The 27,495-nt window shown below is 47.0% G+C and overlaps 3 protein-coding genes across 3 annotated transcripts in view; 2 read left to right on the top strand and 1 right to left on the bottom strand.

Annotated features, from left to right (window-relative positions):
* The window catches only part of LOC126866331 (lysine-specific histone demethylase 1A), a 100,328-nt gene that overhangs the window by 32,243 nt on the left and 40,590 nt on the right, over nt 1–27,495 (top strand). The window lies entirely within an intron of this gene.
* Nucleotides 1–27,495, top strand: part of LOC126866334 (cilia- and flagella-associated protein 53-like) — an 85,913-nt gene that overhangs the window by 6,138 nt on the left and 52,280 nt on the right. The gene's annotated exons all lie outside the window — the stretch shown is intronic.
* On the bottom strand, nt 10,879–15,409 carry LOC126866328 (toll-like receptor Tollo). Its single transcript, XM_050619787.1, has one exon. The coding sequence runs from the start codon at nt 15,407–15,409 to the stop codon at nt 11,693–11,695; it is 3,717 nt and encodes a 1,238-aa protein (XP_050475744.1). The 3' UTR covers nt 10,879–11,692.

Here is a 27,495-nt window from a genome sequence, read left to right on the forward strand (position 1 = left end):
GATAGGAAAGAAAATCGCACTCGCACGGCGTCGTTAGCTTGTTAAGTTGCACGCAACACCTTCGGCTCAAATACCGGATACACCGGCCTCCTCTTTTCCTTCGTGTAACCGTAGCTGCTCTTTCTCTTTCTCATCTGCATCCCACGAACATATTCTCGACTCTCTTGTTCCTGATCTTCCTCTCATGGATGTGTTCTTTCACTTAAAGAATCTTCATCGAATTCGTTGCTGCGCGATCTTTTACCAATTCGAGGAACTGGAGAAGCGAGGTTCGCTCGATACGACGTCTTCACTGCGGGCGATCTTGCGTTTCCATTTCTTTTACAACCGCCTGCCGCATCGCGTTCCCTCGTCCGTTTCTTTCGAGCTTGTTCTTCTTCCATCAGTCGACTGTTCGCCGGTTTCTTCCGCGAACGGAACTCGACGAGATGGAGTTTTTCCTGGTCGGTGCGCTTGACAGAGGAAGCCGTGTCCCCGTCTGGAGGAGCACAAGGAGCGGCCCGCGAGAGCGTGCTCCGGCTGAAATACTTTTTCACGATATTACCGGATAAATGGTATTAGCCCGGAGACAGGACGCTTCAGGAAAGAAAAGTTGAACGACGGATACACAAGGAACGCGGAGGAGCAGCAGCTGAGAAGGCGCTGAATTATTCCTTTACGTCTTTCGATATCGACGTTCGCCCGAGCTACTCCGCGTCTACTCTCGGCGTCGCTTACCGGCGAAAGAAATGCAAGTCAGGGAATTGCATTATGCACGTATCGTCGCTGGGTTGGATTGATTCGTTTCTTCGTGTTATTAAGAAGTTTCTCCGTGCCTTTGAAATATGCACCGCTATTCCGCTGTATTATTCAATTGCCCTCGAGTACGATTCTTTATATCGTTCACATATTCGCCGTTCGATTTTACGTTTCCATCTCTCTACAACTTTTCTCGATGTTTCGCATTTCGAACAGGCTGCCACGTTTTATAGCACACGTGCAAACCGAATCTTTCGATCGGTATTCGCGTTAAATTAATTACGTCTCACTTGAACGTGTCCATTCGCTGAAGTTAGCAGCGGCTGTTAATTAAAAAAACTGGTGGAATCGTGGAAAGGATGGAGTCGCGCGTCCCCGTGCATTAGCCTTAAGTGGGCTCGTTTAATTACTATCGCGGCTTATGCGCCTGTAAACCGGCCCTAAAGGACGATAGCCGGACTCGATTCGACTCGCAAGCCGACTCCTCGACTCGACTCTCTCGCTTGGCTTTCCGCGGCACCAAGAGGACAACGTTCCCGAGCAGGACGAAAACTCGAGGGCACAGAAGACAGAGAGCACGTTTCTTGTCATAGTCCGTTGGAAGGATGGTGGAAGGGCGCTAACCGTCCCCACCACGCCTGCTTTGGTGCCCGGAGGAGCAACCGGGCAACCGAGCAACCGAGGCATGCGAGCATGCAACCAGACGAATACCTACCTACTCGTGAAGAAGAGTGTTCCTCTGTCGAACCGCTCGGCCGTGGATGCTACCGGGCTCCGCGGGATCGGCTCGATCGGTATTCGACGTTCTAGCTCGATGACATATATGGCGTAAAGTCAGAGAAGGAAAGAAGAGAGAGAGAGAGAGAGTACGCAGTGTGTAACAGAAAGGAAAAAGGAGAAACAGAGAGAGGAGAAAGAAAGATCGGAGGAACGATAAGTTAATAGATAAAGGATCGGTTCGAAAACGCTGTCGAGTGGAATCGTCGAGCGTTTTCGGTGGACCGTCGGGAATGCAGCGGCGATAGTTCGAGGCTCGAACGCTTAATTGCTAATTGAAAATTCTTGGTGGCGCGGAGATACGCGGTGGACGGTCGTCTAAAATATACGGCGCATAAGTAGCGGTAATGAGTTGTAATTTTTGCGAAACGACCAGAGCTTGTGAGCGCGAGTCCACGATTCTTTCTGTATAACGCAGAAAGAGTATGCGACCGCCGTTAAGCCGGCTGAATACGTTATCTGTAGTAATTGTAACAGTTTAATCGCGCGCGCTTGGATTTACTGTTAATGTTTCTGGTTATCGCGAACCACCGTACCCTTTTCGTTTTCCTTCGTTTCCAATGAAAGCTTCCCTCTTAGGGTCCAGTCCTATCTCGACCTCCAGTTTTCGAGTTTCTTTTTTTTTTTACAAAGTGGATGTACATAGGTATGTACGTTGGTCAGAAAAAATAGTCCGCTACATCGGCCGTGACCGTTCTCCACGAGAAGCCAAACGTTCGCTGCTCTCGCGCGCGTGCGCTCACGGGCGCCTGCCCGCGTCCTTACGAAACGTGAACTCACGGAGAGGAGAAATTACAGCCGTGGAATGGCAGAGAACGACGCCGACCGATAAATTCAGGCCGCGTAAACGCGGGTATTAATCATTGGCCAGAGTTCTACTTATCTCGATCATTGTATAACTTAATTCTCGGTTCTCGCAAGGGAAGTTACGAGGAGTTATACATGCCCGGAATCAACGATGACTTTCTATAAATTTCGTTGCAGATAAAAGACGACTACCGCCATGGAGGATTTCCATAATTTTTTGGTCAGCCATTGTGCGATGCCACGGTAGAGGTATGCTTCGGGAATTTCGATCACTCGCAGCTGCGCGCACTTTCTTCGTCGGCAGATGTTTCTTCGCTGTCCCTCGATGACCGCAGTCGCGTGTCTATGTGTTTTTATGTCACACTTTCCTCCCCCTTGTTTCGCCTACTATTTCTTACGAGCGTTGGGTGCTCTGCTACCCTTTGGTCTTTAGACGTACAGGGTGACCGGTTTCGAACAGAGTTTTCCCGCTTGATACGAAGCTCGTTGGAACGCAAAGCGCATTCTAACCCTTCGTGGGTCAATTTAGTTCCTCGGTTTCCCGCGCGGGCCAATTTATGGAAGTTTGGGACAGATATATTGCCGATCATAAATTCGGGACCACTCCTTGGCGGACCAAAAAAGCGGGCAGTTTTATGGCTTTTTACGAGGCTCGAACGTTCTAAACAGCCCTATCAAAAAACGTGAAGTATCGCTTATTTCATTAGGATCGCTGATTTATTCTAATTGAAGCAATTAATTCGGTTTTGGAGGCGGTCTCATATTCGAAACGTTCTTTAACTTCTTAACAGCAAACTCACTGAATCTTTCGTCTTAGATTTACATTTTATTTCTCTACCTTTTACCCTTCTTTTTCAATACAGCGCCTTCTTAGCTGCTAACTGGTTTAGTACGTTTGATACCGCATCCAAAAGAACAATTTCATTTTAACCAATGAAATGATTTATTTCGATCATTCAAAAGGTATCTGAGCGGAATAAGTAAACCCCAAAAAGCACCATTTTGCGGTGAGCAAACTTAACAATTTCCAAGATAATAGTTAAAAAACAATGTTCACAGCCATCATAGCTTTTCTCTACTTTTCAAGTTACATGGTTAATGAATGTAACTTCCGAGCATCTCAAACGTCAATCTTATGCTTTCAAGATTGACTTGTCGTTTTACACAAAGGGAAAGCCACGAGTGGGCCGATCGTCCGGCAATAAGATAGCAGCGGCAATAAAAGCTCGCTCTCGTTACCGGTTAATTACGCATAAATAATTGACGGAGCAATAATAAAGTTTCGCGAGGCGAGCCGCGGCGAGTAATTTCGTCTGATTAATTTAAAATGCGGACGGTCCGGGAACGGGCTCATTATCGGCTCATCCGCTGATAAGCTTGCTTAACGATCGGGATGAGATGCGGTTGAAAAAAAATGTTCAACCCCGTTGCTCCGTTGGCCGGCTTTAACCAGAGACGAGGCGTGTCAACGGGGTCCCATGGTATTATTATGAGCGAAGTCTCCGGGGCCAGTTCGTAGCCCCCAGCGTGGAACAGAGACGGAGAAACGGTAGAAAAACGAGGATAAAGAAGGATCAGAGAGTCGACACGCCCCGCGACTCGTTCCCGAGTAGAAGCTGCGCTTGCAAAGAGTTGATTAAAGTCACCGGTCCTCTGCAACTTGTATTTTCGACCTCTCGAACCCTGTAGAGGCTGGATCCGATTCAATGTTCCGCGAAACTGCTTTGTAATCGATCGAGAGACGCTCGAGTCCTATGGTGTACGTTTTCTTCCGGTTGTGTGTCAGTGGACGGCGCGCGGACGGACAGTCAGGGATCCACCTTTTTCGATCTCGTGTATAATAATATTTGCCCATAGCTGGGACGATGCTCCCTTAATAAATCGAATTATCGAACATTTATCTCGGTTCGTTAAAAGTCGATTTAGTCGCCGTGGTGCCCGTCACAATCGAGTCGTCTCATACATACTTATATAAGAAACGACCGAACGTTGATACCAACTGTGATCCTTCTGCCGTTCCTGGATCCATCCGATGATCTATCCTTTCGCAGAGAAGAGAGATCTCCCTTGCTGTTCTAGCGGAATCGCTCGCAGCGGAACGTTTTCTTGGAATAACCGTCTTTGTTCCCAATGAACTTTGTGCAACTTTCTACCTTTCGTGCCTCGGTTAATGCTGTTCAAATATACCGGGGTTGTCTGTCTTTTTCTACTTGTTCGTTTTTTCCATCTCTCGTTACTCGAGAGAAAAATTCCGCCGTTACATCTGGTTTCCGTTCCTCCGGCTGTTGCCTCGGACTTTCCTTCGTAGTCAGCGAGCCGGTCGGTCGTAAGGGTCGTAATTAATACCGCCTCGACGATCGTTGCGACGTAGCCGGATTAACGTCGGCGTTTCTACTCGGTCGGCTATTCGAAAGTTCCTTTACAAAGGCTGCAAAATCATTTCTACGAGTTATTATGATGTTACCCGTAGCTGGCGCGCCAGCACCGGTTCCCCGGTTCCATCGCGGCGATGTATATGCAAGAGGGATATGGCGGTGTAACCGACTGTACCTTGGTCGCATAATCAGCAAGCCTCGACGGCTACGCGACGGCGGGCAGCGCGCGGCGGATAGCGCACGTGTGAAATATGCATTCGCTTCGCGAGACAATGCGAGCCGGACACTAAATTCTCAATCGCGATAACTAAACTACGCGGCAACAGTCGCGTACACGCAATCGTACACGCGAATATAAAGTTCACGTGCCGATGTCGCTTGTAATTGAAGATACGATTCTTCGAGAGGAACTGCTTCGAATTCCGCTTTCGATTAAACGTCCTCCTTCGTCTCCGTGGCTTCGTAGCTGTCTTTCAAAAATCCCACGAAATCGTTTAGTATCTTTTTTCCTCCGAAGAATTATCCCTCCAAGTTCTTTCCGAGCTTCTCCAACAAAGCCGAGGCAAAATTGTAAAAGGGAAAGGAGAGAAGAGGAACAGAGAAGAAAGTAGAAAAGTGGAAGGAAACCGAGTCTCGCATGTCGCACGCGTTAAACCGTGATCCCCTTGGCGAAACACACGGAGCGTGTGTCCCGGGCCCTCTAATCGGTCTACTCCGTTTTACAAAAGACCGCACGAATCCTCCATTTGCTACGGCAAAAAGGGGCAACGGCTATCTCTCGGATGCATCGATGCAACTGTGGGGGGACGATTTCGACTAACGATGCCTTCCGCTCATTGGTCTTAATCTGAGCCACGAATCACAATCGACCTCCTCTTCCTAACATGGCCTCGGCCACGACGGTGGAGCACCAGTCTTCTCTCGCGTGTGCCGTTGCCGGCAGATAGTGCAAACAGAAATTCCGTTATACTGCATAAAGCATCGGACCACTCTAGCCTTGGCACGGGGGAGGGAAGAAGGTTGGCAGGCATGCGAGCTGCATTCTCCCGGCTGCTTAACCCGCTGCTAGCGAGCGAGTTAGCGAGCTGCTAAACGAACGAGCGAACCGACGAAAGAAATGTTCGAAGAATAAGCGGCTACCTTCTTCCCTCATCCCTTCTTCCCTTCCCTTCTACTTTCTCTCTTCTACCAGTACTTTATCGTCCCTAATTCATTGTTTCCTACGCCACGATCTTTTAGCTTTATGCTTCGCCATTATGGTTTATTCTCCGCGGCGAGTTCGCTTCCTCGGCACGACGGACCGCGGATATCCTTACGCGCTCGCTCGTTTTCTCCTTTCGCATCCCCTCGTTCGCGTCGTGTTTGTTAGTTTTTTCCGAACGGCGGACTTCTAACGCACGGCCCGTGCACGAGCTTTACGACTATCGCGTCTCCTCTCTCGTCTCTCCCTTTTTCACGTTCTTCTTCTCTTCGTATTTTTATCGTCTAATCGGTTTCCTTTGTCAGATATATGCGTATTTGAAACTGTATGTCCGTCTATCCGTTGTTCCGCGTGAACGCTAACGGATTGTTATTTGGAATTGGAACGTTTGATCGAAATATTTGACCTATCTCGGATTTTTAGTCTCCCGTATACCTCAGACTCTTTCGCAGAGAGTTTAATATTCCAAATAGCGTTCCGCAGGCTGAATATCGGTGGTGTGGAACTTTTCTCTAAAAACAAGACCGGTTCCGCGAAAGAATCGACCGACTGAATGACAGTACGTAGGAGAACTGTAACCCGCGGATATTTCCGCAACTCGTAAACTTGTTCTCTCCAAACCTAATATTCGAAATGGATAGCAGCGACGAAAGTACCTAACCAATCAAATTCCACATATCGGAGGGATTCAGTCTTGATGCTCGTTCAGTTTATACCTCGATCAAAGGCGGCATTTGGCTTTGCAAAGAGCAGCGGTAACCGGTATACACCGCCGAGAGTCGAAAAATCACTGGTCACGTTTTTTCTGCTCGCCGGCAGCTTGAATATTCAACGAAATGTCCATCGCGCCCTTTGGCTTCGGCTCCACCCTCCAGTTCTAGCGCATGTTCTTAATCATGTTCCTCGTTGCATTGGTTTTTTACAGCTCGTATCGGCCTCTACTTCGATCGATCTGCTACACGATCTACCAACAACGCACGATCGATGTGTCTAAACCGACCAGCCCAGTGGTTTCAATTCGCTCTCATAATTCTCCGTGATTCTTTTTTTCGCGCACGGTAGTCGCAACAGGTTGCGCGATATCGCCGATTTTTCCACGCCCCGTGAAATTATAGCTCGGTGAGTCCCGGCCTAGCGATCCTTTCAACGTTGGAAGCTGAAACGATGCGCAGCACTGCTTCGTGATATGTTGTTAAGGGCTTGTTAATTACAAAAGTGGCCGAACAGGATCAGCGGACGGGTAGTAGCGAGGTAATGGCGGTGGGGATTCAACCGTGTTAGGTGTTCTGATAAAGAGAAAGAGCTATTTTCCATCCAAAGTAACCCAACGTCAGCCGCAAATACTTAATACTCCGATAAGGGAAGTAATTGAACCGAGTAAATACGTTTCTAAGCATCCGACTAAAGATACACGACTCGATCACTCCAGGTCAAATTTATACGCGGCATTTGCAATTCATATTTTAGTAGTTGTGTCTCCGTGTCGCACGCGTATGCTAAGTGTCTCTGACGTTACTTTCGCGTGGAGGTCTCTCTTTCTTTGTAGTTGGACTGAGGTGTTTCGACGAATGAATTTAATCGGAAACCTGTTTCTCGAGTCTGGCAAAAATTTTTTAGGCTTACTTCTATTAAAGTAAAGGAATGCACGGCATTAAAGATTAGGTTGAATTCCTTTAACCCTCTACGTACAACAACGCCATGTTACTTGAAAGTTACGCATTTTTCAGAAATTATTTCGTTTCATCTTTGTATTGCCGCTTTATGGTCAAGCAGTTTAATCGTAACAGTGATTCTTAAATCTTCCATAAAACCAAGAGAAAAATTGTAACCAGTGGAACAGCAGAATCTCGATTATTCATGCTCTACATAGCATGACACACCTCTTAATACGAGAGAAGATTATTTTCTTCAATTTCTGTTCTTGCGTCTGGACTTTTTCCTACAAGAAAGCATCCATGAATTTTCCATTAATCGGTGTTCTGATAATCAAGATTCTATCGTGATCTTTTTCCCATGCACGAAGAAGAATCCTGTTATAGAAGGCTGATAATTTGTTTCAAGCATTGAATCTCCATGTTACCACATTTAAATCGTTCTGTACTTTATTCTACGCGATTAAATTCTCACAAGACAAATATCCAAGCAAATACTGAAACTTTCTCAGCCAATCTCGCGTACACACTGCTGGATTACCCAGACACTGTTTTCTTGGTCCGAGCGTGGCAATTATTAACGCGTAATGAGAATTCCGGAGGGCATTAAGTAAAACCGCAACGCAAGGGTGTGCGAGATCGTTTCGCGTCTTCCATAATTCGCGTAATCGCGTTTGCAGCGCCGTGACACATATTCGCGTTACTCATAACATCGTGGCAGCTTTGCGTCATATCTGTTGCGCATCGGTGGAATTGCCGGCCGATTCTCGCGCCTTGATTACACGCAGATTACGCGCAATCATAGACAGCGATAGCTCTACTACCCGACACGGTTACATATCAATGTGAATTGCATTCCGCGCGGCTGAAATCTCGCCGACCGACATCGAGTCCCTGGCATTTCGGCCGATCTATCGATTCCTTCCATGTTCGTTCTATTAAATTGTTCTCCTGATCTTTCAGCTGATAGCTGCGGGTAAAAATTTCGAAACAATCCACCTACATACTGTTACGCTTGTTACACGTTGCTTTTGTCCGCTGTAATATAGAAAATTTATTTTGACGCTTGTACAGGCAACCAAAATGTCCACGGTTGATAGGCAACTGGGTACCTCGTGCGTTCTATTAAATAGATTTATTTTACATATTCCTGAAATTGTTAGTTACTCTTCTTATAACCAAGTACAGTTTTTAATAATTTTATTTCAAAATATTTATTCATGCACGCTGTTCTCGATTATAAATATGTTATAAAGATGTCTTCTTTCCTGGTGTTGAGGCAATCGAAATTTCATTTCTTAAAAAAGCAGTGAGAACGAGTGGAGAAACTGTCACAACTGCCTAAAACTGTATTTCAGTCGTCCAACAAATGTACAAATATATTTGAAGGTTCGATACTAAAAATCTTGTGCTGAAATTTGTATTTTGAAGACGCGAATCAACGCAGTCTTGAACGTGGAAAATGTAAAAGTATCCAGCATAAAAAATTGCTAAGGAAATTTATATCCGCAATTAATCATTGGAACTTAACCCGATTGCCTGCACGAAGGTTAACTCTATCTACGTTAATTCAATGTTGATATATCATTGCCAATTCATCGATACTAAACCGTGGCTAACTCGAAAAGAAAACTTTCTAGGAGTCCGTTTAATTTAATTACGAGGATCGATCGAGAACATACAAGTTCCTGCTTTATGTAAATGTTCAGGGTGGCGTACGCGAACTAAATTTTCCGGTCAGTGCTATTTCTTCGACCGAATCGAACGGCGATGGTCGTGGATACTAAGATCCCAAAATACGAAGTAGTATAAGGTCAGAGGAACTTTACATATTAACGAAGATAAATTTACCGTGAAAATGTTCAGAATGTCTCTTTCAATTGCCTATTATTGTTCGTATCGTTGAACTCGGGTATTACGGTGAGAAATCAATTATGTCATTGAGAAGCGGTGTCTCTCTTACTTCTATTCATTTCCCATTCGCCTTTGTAATGAGAACGATCAAAGACTCCGGAACGAGGAACGCCGTCCGTACGGTCTTTCACCAAACTATCTGATTTCTATTACAATGAGGCGGCCATTACTTATTCCGTTGATGTAACGGTAACGAAACGTGATGACAGTGTAAACAGACGTGACTCGATTAGCATAAGGTATTGTTTCGTAGTGAAATTTTCTCTTTCTTCTCGAAAACCGGAAGTTTGCGTACGTTTACGGCTTTGTTCGACCGCGGCGAGAGCAAATATTCAATGATTGTCATTTAAGAGGTGCGTTTAAAATATGAATTCGTTGAACGAAACGCCGTCGATCGCAGGGAAACGGGACTGCAAGAATAACACAGAAAATAAGAAGGTGTTAAAAACATAAAAATAGAGCATTTTATTGTTTTCAGTCACAGGTTTTTATTCTAATGTTATCTTTCACGTCGTCGAGAGTAGTTTGCAAGTGGACAGAAAAGAAGAATAAAACACAGAGGAGTCGCTTGCGAGGAAAGCTGAAGGAGATTGTTTCACGTTTGTACATTGTGTTTGAATTATTTATAGCGGATTTTGCTTTAGTTTTCTTGCGTGACGCGCACCTTTTTGAATCCGACCGTCGCAGGCTTTCAGTGAAAAACATCGACCTTTCTTTTACGGGATTTAATATACCTCGCTCTTGGAGCCTACTCGAATGACGTTCGAGTACGGATAACATCTATAAAGGAATAAAAGAAAAAAAAAATAAAACAAAGGCGGACCGTCGAATTCAAACAGAGACCTCGCGTGGCACGCGATTTTCTTCGATTCGAACGACGTACGCAAGAAACCACGCGACGCCTCCCGTTCAACGTTTCCGGACGAAATAAATAAGATATGTATAGAGTTTGCACGCATTAATACTTTACAAAAGATAGAGGATACAAAAAAGAAATCGTCCACGCGTCAGCGTTTATCGCCGTAACGCGCAAAGCTGTCTCGTAGCTGGGAATGAAGTTTGCCGGTCTAAGTACAATTAAATACACATTGGATTAACGCTACGATTAGAGGAGGAAGTGGTATCACTGTGTCAGCTCGGCGAGGTGAACGTGCCCTGGTTGGAAACTCGAACGACACAGAGCGACTCGAAACTCGTCGATCGCCGATTTACGATCGCTTGCGCGAGATTTTATTCGAGGATTTTCGACTTGAAATCGTTTTCGAATCGTTCACGATCGACAATTTACGGGCACGAAATGATTACACGTCGATGATTTATTTCTTTTTCTCGCGATCGTTCGAATCATCCATTCGATCCCACGAATCGAAGTTGAAGCGTATCGTTCGACAACGACCGAGATGTATTCCACAGATTCTCGCATTTCGATTATCCTTCGTACGATATGACGCGCGCAGGCTCTTAGCAAAGGTAAATCCACATGGCACGCCGTGAGCATAGCTCCATGTGCCGCGGTGTGTATCCCGGAGAATACACACGCTGACGGTACGCGAGAGTATCTCTCGTCCGACGAGATCTTTCACGCACTGTTAACCCTAAATTAACCGTGAGCTTGATCAATCGGGGAACAGTCTTGGTAGACGCAGAAGACGGGAACGTATTTACAACGACTTTAGGCTATCTAGCAAACTCACTGACTTCGCTGCAATGTACAGACACTGGGACGCTAAGTCTCGTATATCCCCGTAATCACGAGGGAAGCACCTTAAATATTATAATCACACACTCTCTCTCTTTCCCTCTTCCTCTTCCTCCTTTTCTTTTTTCTTATTCTCCGTTTCTTCACCATTTTCTTTTCTCTCTATTTACAACAGCACACACTCTCCGATCCCTCATCGACGCACTTCGTTCCTTTTCTTCGTTTATAATTACGTTTCTCATTCTTTTTTTTAAACATTTATACAGATAGACATTCACGAAGTATTTACACTCTATACGCACATCCTATATGCCACTGTATTGCACCGTAGGTAAACGCACTGTGGCGAAGTCGCGCACCGATATATCTCAACTTCCTTCTCCCTTTTCTTCGCTCGCGTCCCGTTTGAATTCGTGGCGACGCCCACTCCCACAGTCCACCGGAAGAATAACGCATACGAACGCGGCTATCCACGCATATACACATTCACACGAACGCACGAACACTAGAGAACGAAACCACAGAGAGCTCATATGTGCACGGAGACGGTACGCGATCCGTTCGATGTCCTGTTGTTGTGCTGCCGTCGGACCGGCGGCGGCTGCCTCGTCCTCTGCGTGGTCCTCTGATTGTTCGGTACGTCCGGCAACGCGAACCGAAGTTTCTCCCAGAATAGCTTGTCGCCCCACTGCAAGTACGTGTTCGTCTTCAGGTATAGCCTAATGTCTGGGTCGAGATCTCGCTGATGAACATCGCCCACTAGCACCAAGATCAGTCGGCGTCTTCGATCACGCAACACCTGATGGTGCGCCGATTTGAAATCGAACCGACACCACTCGGACTTGATGAAGTTTTCGGATAGGACCATTATGGTTCTTCTCGAGGATTCCACCGCTTGGACTATGGTGTCTGCTATGAAGCTTCCGACAGGAAAGTCCCGGTAGTGCAGACACAATTTATAGGAAGGATTCCCCATCTCTAAGACAGGCGCCAATTCCTCGGCAACAAACGCCTCGTCTTTAGAACTGTAACTGACGAAAGCGTCGAACAGTTTGTCCCGATCGTCCCGATCCACTTCGTGGTTTCGATAGAATATCCTCACACCGAATCTCGAGTGGAACCATACGCGAAGTTCTTGACGGAACACGAATCCCAACATACAGAGGAGGACTACCAATAGAGAGCCAACTAACGTAGCAACCAAAAGTGGAAGATAGTCCTGTAGCACTTGTTTCTCGATGATGGTCTTGGTATAGTTGCGGTGCACGTCGTTGTCGATGCTACTAGCCCCCGTACACACGCTATCGTTGCTTCTCTCGCGATCGTTGTTCGCCACGGAGAACCCGAACTCGTTGTCCGCGAACACCTCGTTACCGAACGCCTCGAACTCCGTCACGTTGTACACGCAGCGCAACGCGGACGCGTCCGTCACGCGAACGTTCGGCTCGCGGATCCACTCGCGGTAACTTTGAAGATAGTCACACTCACAGGACCATGGATTTCCAGACAAACTGATTTCGATAGAACCAGGTAACGTCCACACGGCTAGAGTCGTCAGCCGATTGCTCTCCAATCGAAGAATGCGTAACGATCGAAGAGAAGAGAAGGTGTCGTTGCCTATCGATACGATTCGATTGCGATGCAAGTAGAGAAGTTTCAGATCGTCCAGTCCTTCGAACTCGTGTCCTTTCAGCTCTCGAATCTTGTTGTCTTGCAGGTGAAGGTCCTCCAAGTCTCTGAGACCGTTGAACGATCGATTTTGCACAATCTCGATGTTGGAGGAATTGAGAAACAGCACTTTGAGCTTTTTACGACCGATAAAAGCGTGACTGGACACCCCGCGCAGGTCGTTCCCGTCCAAATAGAGCCGCGTCGCGTCCATCGGTATCTGTTCGGGCAACTTGCTCACGTGCCCGCCATTCGAACAGTCCACTACGTTAGCAGACCACGATTGATCGTGGTAACACGTGCAGTTCAAAGGGCACGTCATCTCGCAGTCGCAGGCGTCGAAGTCGCAACAGTGGCACAGGGCGAAGCAATGGGTGTCGTATTTGCAGAGAAACTGCGAGTGAGATGCCTCGACCAAAGGTACGAACGCGTGCTCTCGATCGTACAGAAGTTTGCAGTAAATACTCTCCAGATCCATGACTCGCGGTTGCACTCGAGTCTGGTTCTGTCTGTTGACGCGTTGCAACCACTCCATGGTACAGTCGCACAGGTACTGGTTGTCGCCGATGTAAAATTCTGGCAGCGGTTTTTCCGGTGGCACGGCGCTGATACGCAACGCGTACGGCTCCAAGTTACGTATCTGGTTTCCTTTTAACTCGACCGTCGTCAGGTTGGGCTTCTTGAAAAACGAATAACTCTGCACCTTGGAGATCTGGTTGTCGTTGAGGTAGAGCCTCTCCACGCTCATTGGTATCGCGTTTCCGGTGATCTCGGTGAGCTTGTTCTCGCTCGCGTCGAAGATGCTCAGCTGTAACTGGCTCTCGATCTCGAAGTAGTTGCCCAGCTCTCGTATCTCGTTCGAGTGGATGTCGAGCCATTGCAATCCGGTTGGTATCATCGCGTAGTCGAACCATCTGAGTTTATTGTCGCTGACGTTGAGCCAAACGAGATTCGGCAGATTAGTGAAAAGGCCGGCGATGTCCGTCAGTTGATTACCGTCCAAACGGATCGCTTGGAGGTTGAGATTCTCGTCGAAAGTGCCGGGTTCGATGTACTGTATACGATTCATCGCGAGATTTAATATCTTGAGCTCCTTGATACGATCGAAAACACCTTTGGTAAGATTCCCAATATGATTTTCGGTTAATCGAAGCCCGTAAAGCTGGGCCACGTGGTCGAACGTGCCGGTCGGTATCTCCGAAATGAGATTCTCGCCGAGGTCGAGGGTTCGCAGAAGGGGAGTGGCTTTCAACGCGTCCGGAACGGACTTAAGCTGGTTACGGTTCAGGTGAAACTCTTGCAGGGACGAGGCGTTTCTCAGGGAGCTGGGGTGGATCGTGTGCAGCCTGTTGTTGTCCAAGGAAAGCAGATTCAGCACGTAAAGACCACTGAGCGTGGTCGCGTCGATAACAGTTAGCAAATTATAGCTGAGCAACAGGGTGTGAAGATTATAGAGCGCGGAGAACGTGTTCTCCGGTAGAGTTTCCAGGAGATTCTCCTGTAACCGGAGAATCTGTAAGCTGTACAGGTCGCGAAACACGGTCGGATCTAGTCGAGCGATACGATTGTTAGATAGATCGAGCACCACTAAACGTACTAAACCACTGAAAGTAGCTGCGTTCACCCACTCTGCGGTCAACTCGTTATGAGAAAGATCGAGCACCAACAACTGCGTCAGTTCACTGAACAAACCGGGCGGTAACACGTTCAACGTGTTGTTCCTCAAGTGAATCTCCTGGATGTTCCTCGCGTCGCTGAAGAGTTCGGGTGGCAAGCTAGCGAGCCGATTGTCCGCGAGCCTCAAGATGGCTAACGAGGAGAAGCCTTCGAACGCGCGGTCCGCCATGAAACTGATGGCGTTGCATCGGAGGTCGAGACTGTGCAGCCGCGTTAAACCGGAGAACGCGGCGGTCGGCAGTGATTCGATGCTGTTGTTACTTAAATCCAATTCCTTCAAGTTCGACAAACACCTGGATGCTCCGTTGAACCGAAAACTCGTCACCTCGCGCAATCGATTTCTCGTCAAGTTTAAAATTTCCAAATTGACCAGGGGACACAGCGCACCCTCCGGTATACTCCACATGTTATTCTCGCCGAGATCCAATTTCTCCAATTGCCTCAACTCGTCCGTGAACGCTCCGGCCGACACGTCCAGTGCCATCGCCGACCAGTCGGTGTTGTGCGTCCTCACGGTCAAATTACGCAACTCCTTCAACCCTTTGAACGCGTCGTCCGACAGGTTACCGATCTTGCAATACTCGATTACCAGCTCGCGCAGCTCGACCAACGGCCTGAAGCTGCCGGCGCTCAGCGAGCTCTGGTAGAACAACGCGTCGCTGCATTCCAGCCGCAGACGGACCGTATGTTGTGGTTGTATCACGCTGAAGTTGGTGTTCTCCAGCTCGCTGTTGATCGTTCTCAGGCGACAGACCAACGAGACGTCATCCTCGGTGTCACCGGTCGCGACCCACTTGCACTCATCCGGCGCTTTGTACCGGAGCGCTTTGCTGAGAGACGCGCCGAGGACACCGAATATCGTGCCCAGTAATATGGCGAAGAACGCAGGACTGCCCCGCATCTTTCCGCCCGTTCTCTTAATCTTCCATCAAATCTCTCTCGAGAGAAAAAGCGAGAGAGCTCACAGAGAGTGTCCCCACGGCGACCTCCTCTATCTGTCGCGAAACCGGCCGCGATCCATTTAAGTCACGGATCCACCGATCTCTACCTCACATCACCCATGTCACTCCTGGTGTTTCGCCTTTCTTCTGGGACCTCGCATAATAAAGGACGCTGCTACACTTGCCGCGTTTACCTTCCGCGAGCTAAGATTTCTCCTAGATATTTATATTTTTACGTTCGCCTTACGGTGTACGATAAGCTTTATAATCCTGGAGATTTCATCCTAGAGTACCACGAGAGGCGTATTTATCCTGAATCGTTGGTTGATGTCGGTACACTGTGCGAAACGTGACGCGCGTGGGTTCACCGACCTCCCGAGATTATCGATACTATATACTCGTCGAACCAGAGGATAAAAATCGTTGAGCGACGAACGAAAAGTCACGGATGTTTGATACACGGTGTATACGGCTCCGGTAAGACCCACGGTTCTCCGAGGACTGGTTGGCAAGTTGTAAGGCCCGAAGTGGCACCGCTACCCTTGCCCCTCCGCCTACCCTTGCCTGTTTCTCTTCGCCTCCCTTCCCCTCTCAGCTGTCCTTCCTTCCCCCACCTTTACACCTTCTCTCCTCGTCGTCGTCGTCGTCGTCCGTAGCCGGGGCCCGACGTTCTGGCAAGCCTATAAAAACAAGACAGGTACACTCTCTGGGCCCTTACAGTGGCTCCTCAGCATCTGCAGCCTCCATCCACCACGTCCACTTCGTTTCCTCGTCCCACTCTGTGGGATTCTGTTAGCTCGAACCTCGTTCCACGCGCGTTTCGTATTCTCCTCGTTCCCCTCTTCGTCCCGGTGTTCCCCATGGCTCCTGCCTCCTTCTCTCGCTCTTCCTTTCGTCTTTTTCTCTCTATCGTTGTGCCGGCCGTATTGCCGAGTTCGATTCGTCCGTGAAACCTTGCCTCACCGTCATCTGTTCTCACATCGTTTCTACGATTCTGTCACGACGAATGAAACCTCGAAAAAGAATGTTTGCTCAATGCCTTTGTGCGAATCCCGTTCCCATTCGCATTCCAGTTGTCGCGAGTCCACACGGCTAGTATTTTGCAACTAGTCTCCCTTTTCCCTCTTCTCCTTTTCTCTTTTGCGCCAGCTTTCGCGCGCGCCTCTTTCTCTACCTGTCGATTTATAATCTACGCGAGTGGCTGCTGTCTGTGTATCGAATGTGTGTTACACGCTGGGATACATTGTTCTTTCGTCCGGATCACGCAGGATTTTCGCGCAATTGAAAATTCCCTGCCTGTCCAGTATAAGTGAGAGTTAGTCGTGGATACTAATCTCGAGAAGAAGCTACGCGTGAATTGCAGACGCGCGCGCGTATTTTTATTAGTATCCCTCGAAGCGTGGGGGAACTTCGTCCCAGGGGATCTCGTAAAATCTTCGATGATCGTTCAAGTAACGAGAAATAATGGAACTATAGAGAAAAGAACACCGTCCACGTGGTATATAAGAAAAGAAGGATGAAGAAAAGAAAAACAAAGAGACAAAAAGATGTGGAAGGGTTGAGAAGCGTGTGTTACGTTGAATGGGGTGCGTGTGGCTCTTTTGGTAAAAGTAACAAGTGAAATACTTTCCTTTCATGGGGCGTTTTCCGCTTCGTCATTATTAGCTTTATGGTCTGTTTGGGATTCGCGCATTCCCGGGTCCCCATTGAGTGTAAAACGATCGGCCGCATTGTGTCAGGAATCGTGTGTTAGGGACACGTCAAGTGGTTGCCCACAGAGGAAGAGAACGAGAGAGCGAGAGAGAGAAAGAGTGGGAGAAGTGCGCCTCCTTTCAGAAAACAGTGCTCGGTAGCTTCCATCTCCCGTCGTTGAAAAGTGATTTGTTACCTTTACCTGGGCCAAAGTAGGGGCCCAGCATTGGCAGGCTTCCCTCTCGAATACATCGTTGTTCCACCGGTTGATTTACTCATCGAAATTCAAATAAGAGGATACATCATTTTCATTGGCCCAATAAAAGTATCATTAGTAAAATGAATGCTGGCTGTCCGCTCTCGATTCGTTCCAGTTCCAGCCTACAATGTATCCTTTGCTTCGTTTTATTTCGAACCTCTGGGAAAGGGTTTATCGAAGCTCTTGCAAAAGCTTCGTCAAGTACGACATCAAGTACTTTCAGGTATTCCACGAGGGAAAACGAGAGTCGAACAGGACTCGTAATTGCGGGGTGGCTACAACGAAATAACGGATAGTGCTCACTGTCATTAATAGCAGCGGGGGAAAATAAATCGTACTGTGGAAGTGAATCTCGCAGTCGGTATATTTTATCGTCCGGTTTCATTGATCCTTATTATAAGATCTTTACCAAGGCCGCGGGCTTAAATCGGTATAATATTTCACCTTTCCGCAGCGGTCGTCTCTCCTGCCGCGGTAATATCGTCGATGGCCTGCGTTTTAGTCATCGGGTATCCGGTGTTTCGCGAATTAATCGCGTATCACACGTCTCACCGGCGAAAGTGTGACGAATATTTTGGCGCCTCTCTTTTTCTCCCCGTCGTGTCGCCTCTCATTTACACGGAAGCCCCGGTGTTTTTCTAGGAAAAAGTCGCACCTTTCCGCGTAGACGACAGTCTGCGTCTACCTGCGACGTAGAGGACGAAGGCCGTGCGAATACCAAAAGCAAAAGAAAAGATAGTCAAATCATCGTTCTAAAATTCCTGAAGGGAAAAGAATGTGGCTCTCTCAAGTGCGCTTAATTGCACCGTAAAATCAAATAATCGCCTTCCCAACTGCGGATGTTACACGGTACGAAAGAGATGTTCGCAAAAATTACAGTCCGGGTGCCGATAATTCTTTGGAATCGTTTAGGGTAGTGGGCATTGCGCAATCCTTCGCGAGTCGGAGCCACGAAAAGAATGGATTCCCATGATTTCTCCGGGAACCGGCGATCCAACGCCACTTTTTTCCTCCCGGCTGTCGGGTTTGATTAGCGAAGCGATGTGAATGAGCCTTAAGAAGGAGGATGCCCCGATGGCTGCGCCGCTGAAAGGTGGCTAGCTGGCGGCTGGGATCGGCGAAAGCGGTCAGTGATCGCTGGGGCCTCATGCTCGTCTCCCACTCTCTTTTCCCCTCTCTGACTGCCCTTCCCTCATCCCTTCCTTTCGTCCCTTCGTTCCCCTCTATCCGAGGCCCCTGCATTCCCCTCCTACCTTCGGCTCGAACGCCCCACCAGCCCGCCCCTGGGCCTAGTCTCCTTTCAACGGTGCAGGTGACGGGGCATTCTTTTAAATCTAATCAACTACCGAACCTCGGTCCGATGTATACAGGGTGTTACCGAACTGGCCGGCCTGACAGCATCCTTAAAAATAGGATACCGGTCGAGTCCTGACAAGGTGTCCACTTATCGAGCCGGCCAAGGTGGCCGCGTGTAATTCATGGGTTCAGAGGGAAGAGAAGAGGCAGCACTCTCCTGCTTCTGTCGTTTCTTCTCTCGTTCTCCCTCGTGACTTCTCCTTTGGACCATCTCTTTCCCTTCTGATAAAAAACGAGGCGCGAAGGCTCGTTCGATTCCTCTCCTCCCTGTTCGATTTTCAGCGTGTTTAAGGGCAGCCGAGTTTCAGTTACGAAATCCTCTCCGGCATACAGGAAATCGACGGCCGTGATCGATCGTGCCTTTTCTGAGAGGTTAAACGGTCGACGAAATAAAACGCTTCTCCACCGATCTCTTCAACGAGACTTCATCGCGATGCGGTTTCGCCGAACGTTTTACAAGCTTTCTTTGACCGCCTGGGGTGAAACGCGATCGCTCCTTAGAGAGGAAATTGCAATACGTTCAAGGAAACTGCGTGTTTCTTGCGACCACGTGCGACGCGAGAGAACGCGTGTCCCACGAGACCACCCTGTATATCAGAGTTACGATACGGGTAACACGAGGCACACGCGATGACTGAGAAAGAATGACTTATAGATATATATTCGTGGAAGGTAAGGGCCCTTCTAAACGAGTCGTACAATTAACCTCAAAATCGTTCACGAATCGATGTTGTGCCTCGAAATTTCTCCTTTTTTCCGAGGTACGAACCAGGCTGACTGTCTCGCTGCTCATTAGCCAGCGACAAGAAAATCGATCAAACGCGTCTGGATTGTGGCGCACAATGCTACACGAAACTACCGGATTCCGATCGTCCCTTCACCAGTTTGATAAAGACTGATGCCCACCGATAATTCACCTGGCCTTCTCGAACTGCGTAATTTATTAATCCGGAATGCAACTACGACAGTCAGGACCGAACACTCTCCGAGATAACCGTACAGAAGGAGACATTGAAAAATACGGAACTTTCACGGTGATTCGACGAGAAATACGTCCCGTCTTATATTGGACGTTGGCGTCGTTCGAGAATCAAGTTGTCCGGCTTGATCAACCGACCCTATCGGCGACGCTTTTAATGAACGTATCCCGGCTCGATCGGTTACCCAATTCGCATAGAAACCGCTTAAACTCTACGCCGTCGTTTTGTCAAAGTAATCATTGGCCGAAGGTTAGTACCAGTCTAATGCGCGTTGACCACACGCAGGCGAACGTGTTTCGCGTATACGGAGAATCATCGTCTGACGAGGACACTTCTATCGACGTGTCTCCATTGGTATCGAAGGACACATTGCATACCTTCGATCAGTCTCGCGGTATGTTGGATACACTGGTATTTGGTCGACGTTTATGGTTAGTTCCGATGGGAAGTGACAGGAAAAAATATGGTTGACATGCTCCACGATGATACGGTGGAGCCTGATTGCTTGGCTCGGTTACAAGATTTTCTAGGTAAATTTAAACGGTCGTTTCTTCGTAAATTTTCTGCGCAAGTTTGAAAGATGTTTGCACGAGGAGTGTGATTAGACGTCTCGGGCGAAATGACTTCGCAAATGGAGCCACTTTGATGGTGGTCTCTGCTCGGAGACTGATGGCGCAGAAACGAAAAAGTTAATTATGCCGTTCGCTAGTTCCTTTCGATGAAAGTCAATGAGCGATTTACGTAACTTGAATGAAAATTCAGGCTTTCTCACGTATCGTATACAGTCGCCCGGCAAAGTGTTGGAACATTTGTAGGCATTTTTTATGGATACGTTACATGCGTTGCATGCAGCATTTTGAAATTTCGCTAACAGCGCCATTTATTTCCCGAGAATTGAATATTAATCATGTACTTATGTAATGAGATTAAGACGTTAATAACGTGTATCGTTAATCGGTTTGACTTTTGAAAGAATCAAATAACTTGTAATTTCCATATGCATCTTCAGATTTGTTTCAAAAGTTCCCAGTATAATCACGATAGTCGTGTTTCGTTGCATTATTAATTAATTTTCACGACGTTTTATATAACACACATAAAGTTTTCCATAGCAAGTGCTGAAATACTTTTACGAGCCACTGTACGTAATCATCTCGCGTGTTTCACGTAAACGACAGAGTCTCGCTGGCATCCTGCAATTAAACCGCGACTCTAGCCGTGAATTATCGCAACCCGAACGTTTCAAAATCCCGCGAAACGCTGCTCGTGATCCCGAGCTGAGAGCAGGTATCGCGGATGTGGTCGCAGAACCGGGATGCTCGTCGTGTCGACTGCACTTTCACTCCTTCGTAGAGAACTTTTCTTCTGCGGTCCTGTGTGGAACAGAGCGACGTTGTTTATTGTTCCGAAGCCTGACACGAAATCACGAATCCCGAGGCAATGCCCACGACGATCACCTGCTAGACTCTCGTCCTACATTCTTATCGTTCGCGGTACTCGGCTCTCTATCTCTCGCGTCGACTTTTTACCAGTCACTTTATTGCCTTCTCCGCGGGTAACAATGGGTCGTAACGATAGCTGCTGCGGCATATTCCGTGGAATAATTTTAATTTAGACCGCGTGAGAAAGAACGGAAGGTGATGGAGAGTGCACGCGTTGCGAATGCTTCTAGCGCAAACCGGTAGTTTCGAAACGAAAAAAAAAAAAAAAAAAGAAAACGGAAAGGATATACCGGAAAGTGGAAAAAGGAGATAGAAAACTAGTGCAAGATGAAGTTGCGCGGAGTGTCTACTTATCATTAGGTTTGATAAAGAGAACAGGGCGGAAAGAGACGAATAGCTTTCGTAAATGGCTGACGCAGTGGTGCATCGTGTATTCCATTACAAAGCACGTTGACTCAATTAGCTTACGTCCTTCATCGGTTCATTTATTGTGGTACTAAGCTGTTTTAATGCACCGCTGTCTCTCGTTTCAGCGTCCTTGGAGGTGCCTCGCGCGAATTACGTTCGCGATTTACACGGCAAACAGTTCATAAAGGAAGTCGCCCCGAACCGACCCATAAACCCTCAATTTCGCTTCAACTGCGCATTTCTTTCTGACGTTTCGATTCGACAAATAAAATGTTAAAACTCTTAATCGATTTACTTGATGAGTATTCTCGAGATTGGAGGATGCAGTTAAGGGCATATCCTTAACCGATAATTATTTTTTATCGCTATTAACATTATAGCATTTAAATAATCTTTTAATTGTACAAATATATTGTTATTTATCTGTAACTGGACAATCAGCTGTTCGTTAATTCGGTTTCCTACAATGTTTTTGGCAATAACATTTTTCAGCTCCGATGGCCTTTCAGTTCTTACAATTATTCTAATACATTTTGCCATCTTTCGACGCTTGTAACTTGGAACGCGTTCCGCTAAATAAACGAAGATTGCATCGTTTCCCTCGTCAACTATATATATGCAACATATATTCTTTCTCCATATATAACATGACATATACGTATATATATATTTCATATACAAATCCGACGAAACGAAATCATCGATTAACCGGATTCCTGATGTTTAGCATCGACTGATGCTTCCTCTTTCGAGCATACATTCGGTTATCCCTGAAAAAGCGATACGCAGTAAGATAAGGAGGCAACGTCGTCGATGAAATCAAATCGCGAACGATGCTCCGCGGTCCGATCAGGGCTGAAAGTATGCTGTTCGCGTGGTAACGGTACCGGACAAATAAATATAAATTCCCACCGATGAAACGGACAAGCGATCCCGTATTCCGAGCATTTAAATATAATCCCGGTATTCGTAATAGCCGCGAGTGAGTGTAACATACTACTCACGAGACCACGAAACGTTCTACATCGTTTTCCCCGCCTTTCGATCGGTCACTCGTCATCCTCGTCGTTACTGTAAAGTTTATCATCGCTGCGGTTTGTGGGGATAATCGACGCGTATCGGTAATCGCCGTGGAAAATTTATCGCCGACAGAGGCGCGATCCCGAGAAGTCGTTTTCCGATGTAACCGGCGTGCTCGACGAGCGGAGCGCGAGCGAGACGATTCGACGAAGAAGAAAGGCGACGAGAAGGTAGAGATTTCAGAGGAGAAAGAAGACAGAGTGGAAGAGTTAACTCGCCGGGATTAGAAGCACGATTCTCCGGCGAGAGAGAAATCGAAGTTGATGGTACGGTTTGAAGCAAGACAAGATGAACGTGCGATCGAGAGGAAGGGATGAACAGGTAGAAGAAAGATCGAGGCCGATACAGGTTATAGAATGGAGAAGGATAGAGTCACACACGCGCGAGGCATCTCGGCAGAGAGGTGGGACGGGGAGACTGGACGATCGTCTATAATCGAGTTGACCGTGAAATTTTCATTACACCTTTTCTGAGTTATGCATATAAATAAGGAAGGGAGCGGGTCGGTGCGCCGGGAGCGAAGAACGTGGCAATGCCTTTGTTAGCGGAAGGTTAATGGTAAGAGACCCCCGGCTATCTTACCACGCTGACAGCAGTCTCGTTAACGATTACGATAACTCCACGGCCTCCTCCGAGGATGCGTTGTTGGCTACGAGCGATCAGCCAGGCCAACGCCAAGGTAGTCCAGAATTCACCGACTGGTCTGGCCCGTTGTCGAACGTATGACGTGCCGAGAAAAGTGTCTGCAGCTTCGCGTGTTCCTTCTTCGTGCGTTCTTCGTCCCGTAGCGGCTCTTGGTTGCCAGCAGAATTTCGCGCAACCGATTCCTCTCGAATCGATCGGTTGCTCGAGTCGAAGCGAGGTTACCGTGGCCGCAGAAAACTTTCCTTCGTTCGGCTAACGAGCGTTTTAGCTTCGCCAAGTTTGCCGGGGTGGTCGTTTGTAACGAGTCGAAATTCCACAGGAAATGGACAACCGCGATCGTGGACTGTTGAAGGTTATACGACGTTCAAGGATTCTTCTCGACGAACGTGAAACGTGTCCACCATCGATGATTATTGTAAAAATCAACGATTTGATTTGTATTCCATAGACTCCTCGTGGATATTTCAGGATGGACCGACTGTTGTTCAGTTATGTACAGTCATGCTTCCAGCGTGACTCACGAGCCATCGTGAAAAGCTGCGGTCGCTGCATAAGTTTCATGCCGCAACATCGTAATTACTCTTAATAGCGTCTAGTTCCTCCGATAACTCGTCGAAGATTGTTCTACCTATTAAGAGGTTAGTTCTTTTCCCGGTCTGCCTTCCTTCTCTCCTGGCTAGTTTGTTTTTCTCTTTACTATTCGAATTTCCTGCCGTAATAATTCAACCCGTGGATCGTTTAATAGCGCGTGAAACTTTGACATCTTGACTGCTTTTAATAAGCACGTTCAACCAGCGAGGAAACGAGCGACTGTTAACTCGTCCCGCTGGAAAATAATGTTCAGCCACCAGTTGAAAAGCTCGCATGGCGAACGATGCATTCCCGTTTTTCCTCTTCGGTTAGCAGAAGAAGTTGGATCAGACTACAAAACTGTTTGAAGGAGTGGATGGAGATCCACGAATACGCTGCTAGTTTGCCTTCGTGAGAAAATCTCGAACGTTATTCGATTGCATGCAATCATTCTTTTAACCGTTAATTTTCCTCGAGGATCAAAGTAAACACGATGAAACGATATCTGGCAGTTAGAAGTCTTTGGGGATTGTGCTCTTTTGACGTGGCGCTCGTTAAATACGTTGGGTCTAGCATTATCTGTTTTATCGAGCAATCTTAGCCTTTAAGCGTGAAGCAGCTTGTTTCAACCGTCTAATTGTTCACGGTACTTTCGAGCCTAATGTTCCACGCTTCAATCTAGTTTTTTGCGTGCTCTTACCGTCCATTCATTTTCCATAGTTAATTACAAGCGTTTACTATTCTTAATCGAGTGTTCACTTGGAAATTCCAATTTTCTTGCAAATTTCCTAAATTTATTCTACGAAGGAACAAGGTTACAACAAGTTACTATTAACGTAACGCAGGTATCCCGTTCCTCGTCAAGCTCGCTTGGAAATTCTCGTTTTCATAAAATTTCAACATTGAATTTATTTAAGTTATTCCACGAAGGAAGAAAGAGTTAAAAGAAGTTACGCGGAATGTATCGAAGGGAGGAAAGTAGCTGGATGCAAATGATCGAAAATTCTAAAGAGGGTTTCTCTTGGATGCGGATGCATTCTCACGTTCTCGCGAATCTAGCGAACCTTCGAAAAAGCATCGGGGAGCAGGCCAAGACAGCCGAAGGTAATCTCGGGTTCAAAGACTCGTCGGTGGGCGAGAGACGTATCCCACCGGCGGCCACCCGAAAATTAACGACCTCGCGAACCGGCTAAGACTCGGTAAACGAAAACTGGCCAATTTTTTTAAGCCCGTTCGTTAAAGGCTCGTCCACACTCCGCGATACGTATTGCGAACTTCGAACGTAGACAAGACGCGTGCGTGACCGCGAACCACGCTCTTTGGAGCAGAACAGAGGCGAATTTCGTTGCGCTCTTTCGTGATTTTACGAGCTTTATCTCTGTGCTCTGTTCTTTTCTTCGTTATTCGCGCTGACAAAAATTTATTTATTAATTAGACTATTTTGCAAATTATAGTTTTCTAAAAATCGTTTATGGCTTTTGTATAGTTTGGAGACCACAGTTCAGAGATGAATAAATTTTTGTAAAATTTCTCTATAGCGTCTAATAAATTCCTCTGTATCGTAAGACTTTATTCATGTGTTTGGAATGGATCTTTGCGAAATTTTGTCCAGAATATCGTAATCTTTAGTTCACGTCGCACATTCAAGCGGATACCATGTACACAACTTGCAAATACGTTCGTGTCGACTCGAATCTACATCTTATACTGTGAACATGTTAACCTGATGTTAAACACTATTCTTAACAACGAATGAGCTCCGTAAGAATCTTCCACGATTAAATACATAATATTCCTCCATTCGCGGCACGGTTCACCAGCCGACATACAAGATCCCTTAATTACTTCGATACAAGCAGAACGTAGCAGAAAACTGGAATATCTCCCGACGTGTGTATTTTTTCCTTTTTTTTTCGGGGAGAAGGAAACGGCGCACGCGAAAGCGAGCGGACGAACGCGTAGAAGGCAGAACCGCTCGCGTAATTATCCCCGGCGAGGAGAAACAGGGGAACAGACGGCGGCGGACAGCATGATTAATAAATTTATAGTTTTATTTCGCCACGCCGCTCACGGCCTCGGCCGATCAGATACGCGGCGAGATATCGTTACGCGCTATTGTGCTGCTAGATTAATTCGCGGCAATAAATTCTTCATACAGCCGGCTCGGTTAAGTGATACAAATGAGTTCGATATTCAGTTAAATACCCGCTAACCGTTTCGGCGAGTCGGAGTCCGCCCCTGGATCCAACCATTCCGTTACAGATCGCCTTGAAGAATGGGGCCGTCCTTACGGAGCGCGTATTTAATGGAATTAAAGTGTTCGAACGATCGTAACAAGGGTAGAGAAATGTGTTCGCGTTTCCTCCACTTGTCAGTGGGATATGACGATCGTGTTATCGAACATTCACCCTCCGTCGTGTTTTCACCCCATTCTTACGGTCTCTCGTTCCAGTTGCGTGCAAGGTTGTCAAATTATTAAGTTGTCTAATAAGTTTGTTGTCAATACCTGTTGTCAATTTAAGTTGTCAATACCTTTCTTCGGTTGTTTAAATGTAAATGGATGCTTGCTTTTGTAACGTTCAATGCTTTCTAGAGTTTCATCATTTCATATTGAAACGATAAACTTCTTGTCTCTACCAATAAATCACGAATTTTGTCCTTGTCTGTCTGATTATGAAATGGGCGTCCCGAGCATATTTTATGTCAGGTAAGATCAAAATTACTTTTCTCAAAATCAAGGCATAAAATATTTTTCCAACAGGTAGGGAGAATATACGAATGATTGCTATTCACCGATTCTCTCCTTTTCAAACTTGTTCTCTAGATCGAGATCGATTGTAGCGATCGTATTCGTAAAATACCTTTATTATACGTTACATACATTACCAAGGAATTCTTAAATCTAATAGTCTGTTTGTTCTCTGTTAGAGTCAGAGAACTAAAGATGGTCGAACGAATTGAAGAAGGGACGAACGTTATTTGCGAACCATGCAATCGAAAGAAGAATTTAACGCGAACTCGTGAAACGTCGTTTCCACGAAAGGCATTTCGCGTCCGGTCGAACTGTGGATCGGGAGAGGATCGGCTGAAACACCGCCTTCCTGTTGGTTTAACGCGATCAGCCGCCACCGCGATATCTACGGTATTGCTCAGAGACCGGATCACGGGCCAGTGCTATGCATGCGTGGGGGCAGGCTCATTTATTTACCGAGGATCAGTATTGGCAGGTTGTAATTTACAAATGCTGGGACCCGCTGGATTTATCGACGCTCCGCTACCCTCTCATTACAACCCTCTGCCCTCCGTCATCTTCTCTTTCGCCCTTCATCCTTTTTCCCGTCGTCCGGCCCCTCCGCGCCTCCCGGCGCCCCGTACAACTCGTCTCCTCGGGCTCGTTACATTTTCACCCTCCAATCGGTCGGCCTTGGGTATAACTCCGCTCGTGATTATCGTCAATTGACCTACACTCGATTGAAATACGTAATAAAAGAAGGTAGAGACCGACGAGAGAGCCCGACCGACCCGAAGATCCGATCGGTTCTCTACGAGCTGCTCTCTCGCTCGAGATCCAACAGCGTTCAGCCACTAGCTACGCTTACAGCGAACCACCGGCA

Source organism: Bombus huntii, chromosome 6 (genome assembly GCF_024542735.1).
Source record: "Bombus huntii isolate Logan2020A chromosome 6, iyBomHunt1.1, whole genome shotgun sequence".
NCBI classification, from domain to species: domain Eukaryota; kingdom Metazoa; phylum Arthropoda; class Insecta; order Hymenoptera; family Apidae; genus Bombus; species Bombus huntii.